The sequence below is a fragment of the Penicillium robsamsonii genome, assembly GCF_028829455.1.
Source record: "Penicillium robsamsonii strain IBT 29466 chromosome Unknown utg000001l_segment0_segment0, whole genome shotgun sequence".
Lineage (NCBI taxonomy): Eukaryota > Fungi > Ascomycota > Eurotiomycetes > Eurotiales > Aspergillaceae > Penicillium > Penicillium robsamsonii.
This window is the reverse complement of record NW_026643219.1, coordinates 562,915-577,358: the sequence shown is the minus strand read 5'-3', so window position 1 is coordinate 577,358 and position 14,444 is coordinate 562,915. Positions and strand designations below refer to the sequence as shown.

The window sequence follows — 14,444 nt, the reverse complement described above, 5'->3', positions numbered from 1 at the left end:
TCATCCCCACAAAGTGACGTCTCTAAAGAGAAACCCGTAAGATCGAAGCGTAGGGCATCTGCCAAGTTGCCAAGTATATTCCCCCGCATTTACTCCATTTTGCCCCCCGGATTGTCCCCAGAAACAGCCACCACCGAAAGGTTGCTAAGTGGGGTGACCTCCCCTCACTTGTTTCGGACATTACTGTGTATCCTTGTAGTTGTGGTTATCCCGAGGCACTTTCCCCTTGCTCTCGGCTATTGCCTTCTCGATAGTCTTGGTTTCTCGGGGATTTTCCCGGGCGATTTTGAGCGGGTTGCAATAGGCGAGCGTCGATCTTGAATGGCTGGTTTAGGAATGGATTACATTTATTCCGGGGCTTATTGCTCCTTGGATACTGCAATATATAGTTTTGGATCCTTGTTAGTCCTGTCGTTTTGCTAGATAAGGCTGCAGCTCTGCCTTCTATTTCTGGTCAAACACAATTGAATTCATTTCTTCTTTTCAGATCCCATTTTCATTCTTCTTACTTTTCCCTACATCTTCTATTTTCATTATACATTCCAATTCAGCTCGGATACATCAGTATGGGAACCATGGACCCCATCGATGAGAAACCGCCTTTTGACCACCGCATCGAGGATATCGGGGGGAAGAGCCCTATCAGCGAGGAGGAGGAGGAGGAGTTCACACCACAGGAGAAGAAAAAGATTCTTCGACGGATTGATCTGCGTCTGGTGACTATGACCGGACTGGCTTACTGCATTTCGCTCATGGACCGGACGAATCTGAGTATGGCTGCTGTTGCCGGGTAAGGCTGCAATGTAGGACTGTCCTGCGCAGCAAGGGCTGACCCCTACAATAGGCTGAAAGAAGAACTGCGATTGGACATTGGCGAGCGCTATGTATGTTCAAGCACATAGATCATATTTCCAAGGTGAATAACTAACTTCTGAATAGTCCATTACCGTCCTGATGTTCTTCGTGCCCTATATTATCTTCCAGCCGCCGATGACGATCATTATTCGAAAACTTGGCCCGACATATTTCCTGTCCTCCATTATTGTATGCTGGGCGGGTATCATGATTGTAAGGCTCACTTTCTCAACATTAAGACTCTAGTTTATTGACTGGCATAGGGAATGGGATTCGTCCAGGACTGGGGCGCATTGGTTGGAGCGCGTGTGCTTTTGGGTGTGCTGGAGGCTGGTTACTTCCCTGGCTGCGTGTACTTGCTATCTTGCTGGTATACTCGATGTAAGAGGGCAAAGGATATCCCTACAAGTGACTGCACAGTGCTGACCCCTTCAAAGATGATGTTCAAAAGCGGTTCTCTATTTTCTATCTCATTGGATGTGTCGCTTCTGCGTTAGCAGGTATTCTTGCATTTGGTTTGATGCAATTGAACGGCAAGGAAGGGCTGTCCGGCTGGAGGTGGATTTTCATCCTGGAAGGAGTGGTATGCAGATTTGGTCCAACTGAAGTGGAACCACCGAGCTAACGATAAACATAGCTTACGGGCATTGTTGGCATCCTGTGCTTTTTCTTCCTCGTTGACTTCCCTGACCGCGCACACAAGTCCTGGCGCTTCCTTAACGAGAGAGAATGCGCATTCATCGTCCGTCGCATTAATAAAGACCGAAATGATGGCGATTTGGAAGCCTTCTCTCTTAGCAAGTTCCTAAAACCTGCATTGGATCTTAAGATCTGGGCCTTTGGCATGATCTTCTTGTACGTTGACTTTCCAACCAGACCCAATCCCCGCTAACTGCATCCCAGCTCTATCACCACCGTCACTTACGCCATTTCATACTTCCTCCCTATCATCCTCAGGCTCGGCATGGGCTACGGTGTCGGCGAATCCCAATGCCTTGTCGCCCCACCCTACGGGTTCGCCGGAATCGTCATGTACGCCACGGCCTGGGTTGGCGACAAGTATCGCATCCGCGCACCGATTATAATTTTCAACGCCCTGCTCGCCATCATTGGCCTGCCCATGATGGGATTCGCTAAGAGCGACGCCGTCCGCTACCTCGGTGTGTTCTTCACTGTTGCCGGTGCTAATGCTAATATCCCATCCTGCATGGCCTACCAGGCGAACAATGTGCGCGGCCAATGGACGCGTGCTTTCTCCAGTGCTACACTTGTAGGCCTCGGAGGTCTCGGTGGTATCGTCAGTAGTTTGGTGTTTCGGGAGGAAGACGCACCCGGTTACGAACCGGGAATGTATGCTGCTATCGCGTATGTCTTTCCTGTAGTTTCATACTGTGTTCATATACTGACTTTGTTTCACCAGGTGTAACATTCTTATCATCATCTTGGCCCTTGTTTTGAGCGTGTGGTTCCGGTACTGTAATAAACAGGCGGACCGGGGAAAGCGGGTCATTGAGGGGGATGCGGCCTTCCGGTACACGATTTGAGGTCGGGGGGAGATCTATATTCGTGTCCTAGATGGATCGAGAATAGTAATGCGAAAGCAGGCCTTTTCCATTGTCAATAATTTCATAAATTTGAAATGAATCGAAGCTCGAGGAAAGCTATGATAACATCGGAGCTTCCACCACCCCCCTTCCTCCTCGGTGGGGAGAATTCGTGGAGTAGATCAGCACCGAGGCGTTTTCCGACGGGAAACCGGTCATTTGTTCCGACTAGAAGGCGGTCAGTGGTTGAACTGGGGTCTATGCCAAACAGTGGCAGCTACGATTGGTCAGATAAGACAGTTTCTTATCGCCACTGTAGGTTTCCCGAAATCTTCTCCGTCATCGGATGATCGGACAGGGAAAAGGCAAGAAGCGTGGGCAATAAATATTAATTTCTACAGTTCTAGCACTTTTTGTCTTCTTCATCCTCCTATCTCATTGATTTACTGAATTCCTTGTGGATGTGTTGAGTGCTTTTCCCTAAAGCCCTCATTCTATCCGGTCTCAGTATGGCGGCATCACTGTTTGCCCTTCGCGGCGGCCGACAGCTTGCTCTGCGGTCGCGTGTTCGCGTGCCCTCGATTGCCCGAGCTTCATTGTCACCATTGAACGCTCGGAGACCGTTGCACACCTCGCAGCCCGTGCCCCGTCGTGGTGTCTATACTAGCTCCATCTCCGATCATGGAGATCCCCACCCCCAGGATATCTTCCAGCCTCTCGATACCTTCCCCCGCCGCCACATCGGTCCCTCCCCGGACGCTGCGGCAGAGATGCTCGCCGTGCTCGACCCACCTGTGGCATCCTTGGATGACTTCGTGAAGCAGGTCCTGCCTGCCGACATTCTCTCCAAGAAGGACCTCAAGGTCACCGAGCCCCAGGCCGATATTAGCTTGTACCGCTCCAGTGTGCAAGGTGGTTTGGGCGAAACCGATATGCTTAAGCTGCTGGACACCTACCGGAAGCAGATTGATATCTCCGGCAAGACTTATATTGGAACCGGCTACTACCCCACCATTGTGCCCCCAGTCATCCAGCGCAATATTCTCGAGAACCCTGCCTGGTACACCAGCTACACACCCTACCAGCCCGAGATCAGCCAGGGTCGTCTTGAGTCTCTGCTCAACTTCCAGACCCTCACAGCTGATCTCACTGGCCTGCCATTCGCCAATGCCTCCGTTTTGGACGAGGCCACCGCCGCTGCCGAGGCCATGACCATGTCCTTCGCCACAATGCCCACTTCCAAGCAGAAGAAGGCCGACAAGTCCTTTGTTGTGTCTCACCTCTGCCACCCCCAGACAATCGCCGTGATGCAGTCCCGCGCCGAGGGATTCGGGATCAACCTCGTGATCGGAGATATCTTGGCCGATGACTTCAAGATCGTCAAGGACCAGAAGGACCACCTGATCGGTGTTCTTGCCCAGTACCCCGATACTGAGGGAGGTATCTTCGACTTCCAGGCTCTGAGTGACTCCATCCACGGCCAGGGTGGTACTTTCAGTGTAGCCACTGACCTGCTGGCTTTGACCGTCCTCAAGGCCCCCGGTGAATTTGGTGCCGATATTGCCTTCGGCAGTGCCCAGCGCTTGGGTGTTCCCATGGGCTTCGGTGGCCCCCATGCCGCATTCTTCGCTTGTGCCGACAAGTACAAGCGCAAGGTCCCTGGTCGTGTCGTTGGTGTGTCCAAGGACCGCCTCGGTAACCGGGCTCTGCGCCTGGCTCTGCAGACTCGCGAGCAGCACATTCGCCGCGAAAAGGCTACTAGCAACATTTGCACTGCTCAGGCTTTGCTTGCTAACATGACTGCCATGTATGCTATCTACCATGGCCCCGTCGGACTCAAGTCCATTGCCCAGCGCATCATGTCGATGACGTCACTGCTGCGCGAGAAGCTTGTCGGCCTAGGCTACAATGTTCCGCTCCGCTCTAACAGCGCTGACGGCGGCGCTGTGTTTGACACTCTGGCCATTGAACTGCCCAGTGCTGCCGAGGCTGATGCCATCATGACCGAAGCTCGCGCTGCTTCTGTCTTCCTCCGCCGGCTGGGCGGAAACAAGGTCGGTCTCTCTCTGGATGAGACCGTTGGCCGGGACGAGGTGAAGGGCATTTTGAATGTTTTTGCCGCTCACAAGTCTGCCTCTCCCGTCGAGGTTGATGGCACCCTTGGTCTCACCACTGTCCCCGCCAACCTTGAGCGTACCTCCTCTTACCTCACCCACCCAGTCTTTAACACCTACCACTCCGAGACTGAGATGCTCCGGTACATCCACCACCTTGAGTCAAAGGATCTTTCCCTAGCTCACTCCATGATTCCCCTCGGATCTTGCACCATGAAGCTCAACGCTACCACGGAAATGATTCCCGTCTCCTGGCCCGAATTCTCCCAGATTCACCCCTTCATGCCTGCCGAGCAGGCCAAGGGCTACACAAAGATGATTGATGATCTGGAGCGGCAGCTGGCCGATATCACTGGCATGGCCGAGGTTACTGTGCAGCCTAACTCGGGTGCCCAGGGTGAGTTTGCCGGTCTCCGTGTTATCAAGAAGTACTTTGAGGGCAAGGGTGATGCCAAGCGCAACCTGTGCTTGATCCCTGTCTCTGCTCACGGCACCAACCCGGCTAGTGCCGCCATGGCTGGTATGCGCGTTGTGACCATCAAGTGTGACACCAAGACTGGTAACCTCGATCTCGAGGACCTCAAGGCCAAGTGCGAGAAGCACAAGGATGAGTTGGCTGCGTTCATGATCACCTACCCCAGCACCTTCGGTGTGTTCGAGCCCGGTGCCAAGGAGGCTTGCCGCCTGGTCCACCAGCACGGTGGACAGGTCTACATGGACGGTGCCAACATGAACGCCCAGATCGGTCTCTGCTCTCCTGGTGAGATCGGCGCCGACGTGTGCCACTTGAACCTTCACAAGACTTTCTGTATCCCCCACGGTGGCGGTGGCCCCGGTGTCGGACCCATTGGTGTCGGCGAGCACCTGCGTCCCTTCCTGCCCTCGCACCCTACCAGCGAGTACTTGCAGTCGAAGCGTGGCGACACCTCTTCCCCTCCTATCTCCGCTGCTCCCTGGGGCAGTGCCAGCATCTTGCCCATCACCTTCAACTACATCAACATGATGGGCGACCGCGGTCTGACCCACGCCACCAAGATCACCCTGCTCAACGCAAACTACATCCTCTCCCGCCTCAAGCCCTACTACCCGATTCTCTACACCAACGACCACGGCCGCTGCGCACACGAGTTCATCCTTGACGTGCGCGCCTTCAAGGAGACCTGCGGTGTCGAGGCCATAGATATCGCCAAGCGTCTGCAGGACTACGGCTTCCACGCCCCGACCATGTCCTGGCCCGTCGCCAACACCCTCATGATCGAGCCCACCGAGTCCGAGAACAAGGCTGAGCTGGACCGCTTCTGTGATGCCTTGATCTCCATCCGTAAGGAGATCGGCGAGGTCGAGTCTGGTGCCCAGCCTCGTGAGGGTAACGTGCTGAAGATGTCCCCACACACTCAGCGCGACCTGCTCACCTCCGAGTGGGACCGCCCTTACACTCGCGAGCAGGCTGCTTACCCGTTGCCTTTGCTTTTGGAGAAGAAGTTCTGGCCTACAGTGACCCGTGTCGATGATGCCTTTGGTGACCAGAACTTGTTCTGCACTTGCGGGCCTGTCGAGGACACCGAATAGAGACAGATCTAGAGAGATCTATGATACCCATGCTGCGCTGATTGCTTTTTTTTATTATTTACAAGGGGGCTCATTCTTCTGACGCTCACCTCTTCTCTGTGTATACATTCAACATTTCTTATTTTTGATGAGGGCAGAAAAAGACTGCCTACAGACTACTTCCTTACGAGGGCTGGATTGATTCAACATAATCATCCAGTATGCCAAGAATAATACAATCCAAAGAATCAAAAGTGTTCTAGACATTCAACTCGGTTCCAGTTTGATAATAACATTTAAAGAATAAAAGTAACAATAACTTTCACGAGCACAATCTTGTTTAAACTTGATGCTTTTCGTCTTATCGGTGCTTTATTACCATACGGAACCATTGCCCAGTAAATTACACAATCAGAAAACAACTCATCCGCTCCAAATACTGTAATTCCCACGTACTGCCATCGGAGATGGCCGACCCCCGCCCTCCCCCCAATAACCGCTGTTGGCCCTAATCACCAACCGACTCGCTACAACCCACTACTGCCCACCTGATGCGCCGGAGGAACCTGAACATTCGGATCGAGCACGACCAATTCTCCACATCTAGGGGTCTATGCTTTTCGGGCAATATCACCTATCGCTTGGCAGAAGGTAGAAGATACTAGAAAACAGATATATAAACGTGTCTGACCCTCTTTTCTCGGCTTGTTGATATTGGGTTGATCCTTCGGTCTTTTTATTTCCACTGTGGAGACTGATCTACGCTTGCGTCTATAATATAAATCGATACTTCATATTCAGTTTCTTTGTGGAGAGCGCTACACTGCACACATTTATGCTCAACTTGATCACCAAGCCAATAGTTGGGGTTTTTGACTATATTACCGGCAATATGGGCTCGACAACAGAACATACCTTTGACCATGCTTTTACGGTCTATCGCGGCACATTTATTCAATCGATTCTGCCAGACTCGGGATCCAAGCCTGAATTATCTCGCAACCAAGGCGCATTATGGGTCTCTGCTGCTGATGGCCGCATTCAAGGCTGTGACTGGCACGCTAGTGATGAGAATGGGTTTGCTGAATTGATGAGTCGCAATGGATGGGTTGATATCGACGCCGTTGCGGCCCAGGGCCAAGTCAATGGCCATGATTCGAAGATTAGAGTGAAGATTGTTACCGCAAGCGAGGAACAAAATGAATTTTTCTTCCCCGGGTTTATTGGTAAGCATGAAGTCTAACTTCCTAAAGCCCAACCAAGTCCCGGAGCTCAAGCCCTGATACTAACTACATACCCAGACACTCACATCCATGCCCCGCAATACCCCAACGCGGGCCTCTTCGGCTCATCAACACTACTCGATTGGTTAGAGACCTACACATTCCCAGTAGAGTCACGCTTCGGGTCACCACCTGACCCAAAAACTGGACACCAAACCTCATCCGACCCTAAAGACGCACCCATCCTAGCTCAGCAAATCTACGACCAGGTAATTTCCCGCACTCTATCCCATGGCACAACCTGCGCCTCTTACTACGCAACAAACCACGTCCCAGCCACAAACGCCCTAGCATCACTCTGTCACAGCCGCGGCCAACGCGCCTTCATCGGCCGCGTATGCATGGATAACCCAGACTTCTGCGTAGACTACTACCGCGACGCCAGCGCCGACGACTCCCTCGTCGCAACGCGCCAGACAATCGAGTACATCCACACCCTAGATCCAAAAGGCAATCTCGTCAAGCCAATCGTCACACCCCGCTTCGCGCCCACGTGCACAAGACCCGCACTGCAGAGTCTTGGCGACTTGGCAGCAAGCTATTCGCCCCCCTTGCATATCCAAACCCACATCTCGGAGAATATTAACGAGCTGGCACTTGTTAAAGAGCTCTTCCCGGAGGTGGATAGTTATGCTGCCGTTTATGATAAATACAACCTTCTCACCCCGCGCACGATCCTCGCGCATGCGGTGCATCTCACCGCGGATGAGCGGGTTCTGATCCGCGCTCGCGACGCAAAGATCTCGCACTGTCCCGCGTCGAACGCGGTGCTGGGGTCGGGTATTTGTCCTGTTAGGACACTGCTTGATGAGGGCATTACGGTTGGCCTTGGGACCGATGTTAGTGGTGGGTATAGTCCTAGTATTCTTGAGGCGGCGCGGCAGGCTTGTCTTGCTTCGCGGTTGCTGAGTCAATCGGCGCCGTGGCAAAGGGATAATCCTCCGGGTACGGATGGGAATGGCTCGGATGCACGGGAGAAGTTGTCTGTTGCTGAGAGTCTTTACCTTGCAACGCGTGGTGGAGCGGCGGTTGTTGATATGGCGAGTGATGTTGGTGGGTTTGAGATGGGGATGTTGTGGGATGTGCAATTGATTCGCCTTGGCGGGGTTAAGTTAGTGGAGAAGAGTCCGCTGGAGGTTGTTTCTGATGGTAGTGCGGATCTTGTGAAGGCTGGTCCTGTGGGAAATGTTGATCTGTTCGGGACAGAGAGTTGGGAGGAGAAGATTCAGAAATGGGTTTGGGCTGGCGATGATCGGAATGTGAAGGCTGTCTGGGTTGGGGGAAGGTTGGTCCATTCAAGGGTTTGAGTGGTGACTGTATGACTTCAGGTTGACCGTCGTTTATGTATTTTTGGTGTAGATTTTACATCTCCATGTTTATTATACCTCATTTTCAGAGCCTAGACTACATTTATGAAGTTCTTTTTGATATTCGGGGTCATTACTTACCTTCTCAGAGCGTCGCCATGCCATTGAATACTACAGAAAGTTAAGTGACGCTAGATAGAACACGACCCATTCGCGTTCTTGCTATTGAAAACATCTGTTCTGCTCCTCTCTCGCGTTCCAACTCCCAGCTGTTTGTCTCGGATATTTACTGGAAGAGCTCTACACAATCAAAAATCTATCCAGATAGGTAAGCTTCCAACGAAAAGACGAGATGATCAGAAAGATACTCACAAAGTTCGGGCTCAGGTAAGTCTCCCCAGAGCTACCAGAAGCAACACTGATGGTGATCTAAACCAAGTTAGCATCATATCATCCGATTATGCTCAAAAGCTCTTACAGTGTTAGTTCCAGCAACGATAGTTCCAGCCGGAATCGAAATATCGTAAACCTCGCCAAAACCTCTATAAGCGCCGCGAGTCACGCCGCGGGAGTTGAGATTAGTCGGGGCAGCCGGGATGGGGCCAGAATAACTGTTGATCTATGGAAAGTGTTAGATGCATGATGGGAGCCGGACCATGGATAATGTGGGTTGAACATACCACGACCTGGGGACGCCCAGATGCAAAGGAAAGAGTTGTGCCAATTCTCAGCGTCGCAGCTCCGGTCTGCGAAGAAGATGCCGTGAATTTGATTGTCAAGGGTGAATTCACCGATTTGAAGAGAGCCATGGGGAAGGAAGAAACCTTGGAGGTGCCGACTGTATAAGTAGCCGGAGACCAGGAAGACATGCGGGTGTCCGAAGGATGCATGCGGAGCTGGTTATCCGCGTTGAGGAAACCGTTTGGTCTATAGCGCAGTCAATATCGGAATAATCATGTGGATAAAACTCAATGCACGTACGTCCCATCCCAGTCTCCAATCTTGAATACTGTAGTTCCGGTCTTTACAGACCCGGAGATACTCTTGGATGTGGTTGATCCGGCAGTAACAGTCACCGAAGAACTGGCAACCACATATTCGCCCTGATAGTATACCATGGTGTAGGTGCCGGGCTTCATGGCAGGGGAGGTGAAAGCCCCGGAAGACGAAGCGTAGGTCCAGTACTGTGCGGCAGAGTTATACCTGTCTTGGTCTTAGATATTTACTCATCGCAGTACTGTCTTTATTAAACATACCAGTGAACCACCCATTTGAAAGCCGTGTCAGCCCCGGATGCAGTACCCTTAACATAACCTCTCCCAGATGTGGCGACGTATCCTTTGATATCGAGGTCGGCAAAGAACGATGTGCCAATGTTGGAACTGGGGGTACCGCTCCGGCTGAAGGTCATCGAGTACGGACCGTGCAGGCCCTGGCGGTAGGTTTCGGTCTGAACGTGTCCGGAATTCTATACAGAGTAAGAGGCCGTTCTTAGTTTGAGCGGCAATGATCACATACCATGTACCAGTACAGACCAGTGTAAGAGCCAACATTGTTTGTATTAATATCACTAGTGCATATTAGCCTGGGTCAAGTCATGGCGGCCGTGGAGCTTACCGATGGAAAGGCCCACCAGCGGATGTCTCATATTGATTCAAGATCATGCAGACGCGGTGTGCGCTTCCAGAGACACCTGTTTGTGTTAGTTTGAGTTGTATAAAACAGGACAAAGGTGTTCCTACAGTGGATCTTGTCATCGATAAACCGCTCGCTAGAGTAGAACTTGCTTCGTGTTTGTCCACTAACCAAGAACTGATATGTGTTAACTGTTGCTTTTTCCACTTGAAAAACGCTTGACTTACCACATCCTCTCCCTCAACAACACTACCACCTCCAATATTGGACACAACGCCGAATGGCTCTTCATTAGGAAGCAGGTCTGCGTTCAGGCGCGCGATGTATCGAAGTTCTCCAATACTCGGTTCTAAGGAAAATAAATAAGATCGAGACTACACTTGAGCACAAAGGAGACGAACCTGCAGTTGTGTATGTTGCCATGTGGATGGTTGAATCTCCATTGTGAACAACGTAGTAATGTGTCAAGGTGGACGTTGCACATGTCACCTTGATGTAGTCACCTATATTGATCAGCGATTTCCAACAGACATTTTGTTTCTCGACCCACCACTTTGAGTCGCAGTCACAGTTGCGCTACCAAGGCCGGATCCGATGTGAGACCCAGTCGACTTGTATTGAAGCTCGGATCCATAGTAATTGATCGAAGTAATGTCACAGTTTGTCCGACTGACAGTAAACTTGAGGGGATTTGAAGAGCCAGCATCGATGACATAGGAAGCAGTGCTGGTAGTAATTCCGAAGGCCGCGGATGCTTGCTTAGCCAAAAGGGCTAGCGAAACAATGGCCAAAGACTTGAAAAACATCATGTCCAGCGTGTACTGTAGAGAAATCTGCTCGTGCCACGCAATACATGAAGGGGCAGAGGAGCAGTATAATATATAAGAGAAAACTTTACGTTCTTCATGCTGAAACTCTGCATGCTGAAAGGTGGAGATTTGGCAGCTAGCTAGTGCTCCGTTCCTGAACAGTTCTCCGTGAATTTAGGCATAGTTCCACCAATACGTGGTGTTCCTGATTGCTTGGCAGTTGAATGATTTCCATTTGAGGAATGGATAGTCTGCAGACTTGACGCAAAGGCCGCTGGTTTAAAATAACCACAAGGACAGCTTCCGTGAGGGGTACGTATTCTCCTGAACGAATGCAGCTCGTAGCCCTACCTAGGCCCCCTGGAACTCCGTGTGGGGACTCCGTGTGGGGGGATGCTTGTTTCAATGCCATGGGGCGCCTGTAGTAGTCGAGGAATCTGATTCAGCCTGAAACATCATGATGCTTGATGGATATCTTAATACAAACAGATAAATTCTCCGATCGGGTTGATTCGATTAAATGGAAAAGGATCACTCCAGTGTCCGGACTGCGGAACCTTTTTCCCCGAAAGGCCGAGACAGACATTGGAAGTTGGATGTCGTCCAGGGGTTCTTTAATATGTGCACTAATCGCTTTCAATGGGAAAATAAGCCAGCTGATTGGATATACGGTTATCCATCTTAAAAGTGCACGGAATTACTGCCTTGGTCGTCAGGCCAAAACAGACATGTCCCACGAAAATGACGTTTAACCTATATAACTTTCTTTGTTGGGAACTTCTCTTAGATTCTACAAAAGGGGGGTATTTAAGCGACCAAGAAAATACGTAAGCCATGATAGTACGAAGAGATCATAAGGCCGATACTACATGTAATTATGGCCTGCTCGAGAAAAAAAACCCGAGAGTTAGTTGACTATTGAAATGAATCCAGCCACCGCACACATAGTTAACAAAGAAACCAGGGTGAAGTTCGAGAGATTGGGTCATACATGATAGACCGTTACAAAATACCGAGAACATTGGAAGCCACAAGTAGCAAAAAGTCGCACACCACTTCCGAACCAAATATATGCATCCCAGATGGGAATGCAACCGAGGCGGAGGGGTCAACTAGACAAGTTGGCTAATTACGCCCGGAAGCACAACTGAGAAGCAAGTAAGCTCATATTTCAGGATGAAAGCGCCAGAACTGCACTTACATGCTTTGCCACAAGCTTGTCTTCTCTAATGGAGAGACAGGCCTTAATAACACGAGGGGTCCAGCGCAATTGGTCTCCTGGGACCTCCTCCTTTCTGTATGCATGCAGGATTGGGCGCGGGGTCTGCAATTACAGTTGCTAGAATCATGCTGCATAGAGCGAGGATGTTGCCAAGTTGGAAGTATTTCATCGTGTGTAGAAGAAAAGTAGATTGGGGCGTGGCGGATCCAAGATAACAGCAGTTCGTCTCTGTATTTATATTCCTAATGGGTGCAAGTTGGTGGCATGTTGTAGATAAGCAATTACTCATTCAGATGGGCAGGATTGTTTATTGAGGTACGTTTACAGGGCGAGATCAGCGTTCTGTGAGCTCCGACCAAACATTCGATGTCCCCGAGAACATGGGGTTGATTGGATAGGAAATTCCAAATCTGTACTGCGTTGTGGTAACAAAGAAAAACATCGCGCTAATGAGTGGACATCAGCGTGAATCTTTGACACGTTGTGACGCGTCTCATCCATTTTCCTACCCAAGATGGGGCTCAATAGAGGACATCAAACGTGTCTATAAACGACATTTGGTTTCTTTTCGAGTCAGGATCACCCGGGTTTCTTGTTGTAAATAGGGATTAAATTCTCGTTTCTATTTGACCGATAGGGCGTGCTGGTTTCACCATAGTCGACAAATATGCAATGGAAAATTTTCGACCAATACACGCTTGTTTCAAATGTGTGTACATTATGTTGTACGAGAATATTTGACCGCTTATGTGGCCCTGTAAAGTCTTCCAGAAGTCCTTTGAATTCTAACTCTGAATCTATGAGGTCGGAAGTGGATTTCATTGGGTGCTGATGCATAATTTTATGACGGACAAAGGGTATGCGCCCAGGAGGGGAAGACAGGGAAGGGAGTCCACAGGTGTCGAAATGGAAATGGGATGTGTATTTCCCCAAGTACACAGAATGAATGCTGATACCAAACTCAACGCTTCCTTACACTACTTGGGCACCGCAATTTGAGATGTGGGTGAAGGTCTAGAATCATTCGGTTCATTTACCTTAGGTTACTAGGGACAATCCAGAATAGAAAACGGAAGAGTATCTATCTTATTAAACATGGTTTTATATACATATCGAGCCATTCCTATCATAATAGTCCCTTGGATGCTCACAGCCCCAAAATTCTCCGCATACCAGAGTTCACAACGACATAACCTCCTCCCAGTTTGAATACCCCCGGGCCCTGCAACTTTTCTTCATGGCGTCCCATAGCCATTTGCGTCAAGAATGAACCAAGGTGCTCCGTTGGAGAGTGCATCGACTTCATGAGATACCGTATTCCCGGTGCAAGTAAAGCCAATCCAAGATTTGCGACGACTCCAGACACTCCGCCAGACGGGATATATGGTTTGATGGCATCGTGCGTCGCCGAATCAACGAATCCGGGCCTCACGCTATCGATCCGAATGGTCGGCTTTTGCTCTGATAGTGTTCCGAGAAGCATTTCAGTGTTCCCCTTTACTCTGGCAAAGATTGGCGTGAATCGTCCGGGAGTCTGGGTGGCCCCTTCACCAGATACGTGGATGAATCGGAATGGGTGGTTTGGTGGCTTGATTGTGGAGAACGCATTGGCAGCTGCCAGGGTATAGTCCTTAGTTATCTTAACATATTCCCTATTAATTGTCAGTTTTTATACCCATATATCAAAGGGATCTCACGTACTCTTTGGTGACATTGGTCTGGCTGGTCCCCAGGGCCCAAACACATCCATCCGCATCTTTCAATTGGTCGAGCAGCTCTGGCTTGTATGATTCAAAGTCTTTGTGGGCGATGACGTGCACACGGGGATCATTTGCGTCTTCTGCCATTCGCACGGGGCTTCGGCTCAGGATTGAGATCTTGGACACTGCTGCATTTTTGAGCATGGCGTCGAGTACTGAAGACCCGACTAACCCGGTTGCCCCTGTGAGAATAAGATGCATTTTGTAGATTGTTTGGGTTGTTGAGATTAATGTCAAGAATGGAGATCAAAGGATATAGTAAGGGGGAGCAACATCTATTATATACCTTTCGTTTCCTCCGAATGCTTAAGTCCGCGAGAGAGCAATATTTGTGCCCAAGTATATGCCGCTGATGCTGACAACGCAC

The 14,444-nt window shown here is 50.3% G+C and overlaps 5 protein-coding genes across 5 annotated transcripts; 3 read left to right on the top strand and 2 right to left on the bottom strand.

Annotated features, from left to right (window-relative positions):
- Positions 1-566: 566 nt before the first annotated feature.
- N7447_000239 (putative phthalate transporter) lies at positions 567-2,399 on the top strand (the record flags this gene model as incomplete). Its single annotated transcript, XM_057224515.1, has 8 exons — positions 567-790; positions 845-884; positions 940-1,068; positions 1,119-1,236; positions 1,293-1,438; positions 1,493-1,710; positions 1,759-2,220; positions 2,276-2,399. The coding sequence occupies 8 exons, from the start codon at positions 567-569 to the stop codon at positions 2,397-2,399; spliced, it is 1,461 nt and encodes a 486-aa protein (XP_057088531.1).
- Positions 2,400-2,908: 509 nt separating this feature from the next.
- Positions 2,909-6,082, top strand: N7447_000238 (glycine decarboxylase subunit P; the record flags this gene model as incomplete). The annotated part of the gene is made up of 1 exon (XM_057224514.1): positions 2,909-6,082. One exon carries the CDS (start codon positions 2,909-2,911, stop codon positions 6,080-6,082), a length of 3,174 nt encoding a protein of 1,057 aa, XP_057088530.1.
- An 814-nt stretch (positions 6,083-6,896) lies between these two features.
- On the top strand, positions 6,897-8,651 carry N7447_000237 (uncharacterized protein; the record flags this gene model as incomplete). Its single annotated transcript, XM_057224513.1, has 2 exons — positions 6,897-7,287; positions 7,363-8,651. The coding sequence occupies 2 exons, from the start codon at positions 6,897-6,899 to the stop codon at positions 8,649-8,651; spliced, it is 1,680 nt and encodes a 559-aa protein (XP_057088529.1).
- Positions 8,652-8,937: 286 nt separating this feature from the next.
- rglA (putative rhamnogalacturonase B) lies at positions 8,938-11,095 on the bottom strand (the record flags this gene model as incomplete). Its single annotated transcript, XM_057224512.1, has 12 exons — positions 8,938-8,967; positions 9,024-9,080; positions 9,130-9,270; positions 9,332-9,578; positions 9,633-9,854; positions 9,908-10,119; positions 10,170-10,221; positions 10,269-10,344; positions 10,394-10,463; positions 10,514-10,635; positions 10,688-10,789; positions 10,837-11,095. 12 exons carry the CDS (start codon positions 11,093-11,095, stop codon positions 8,938-8,940), a joined length of 1,590 nt encoding a protein of 529 aa, XP_057088528.1.
- Positions 11,096-13,464: 2,369 nt separating this feature from the next.
- On the bottom strand, positions 13,465-14,278 carry N7447_000235 (putative nucleoside-diphosphate-sugar epimerases; the record flags this gene model as incomplete). The annotated part of the gene is made up of 2 exons (XM_057224511.1): positions 13,465-13,969; positions 14,019-14,278. 2 exons carry the CDS (start codon positions 14,276-14,278, stop codon positions 13,465-13,467), a joined length of 765 nt encoding a protein of 254 aa, XP_057088527.1.
- Between the last annotated feature and the right edge of the window lie 166 nt (positions 14,279-14,444).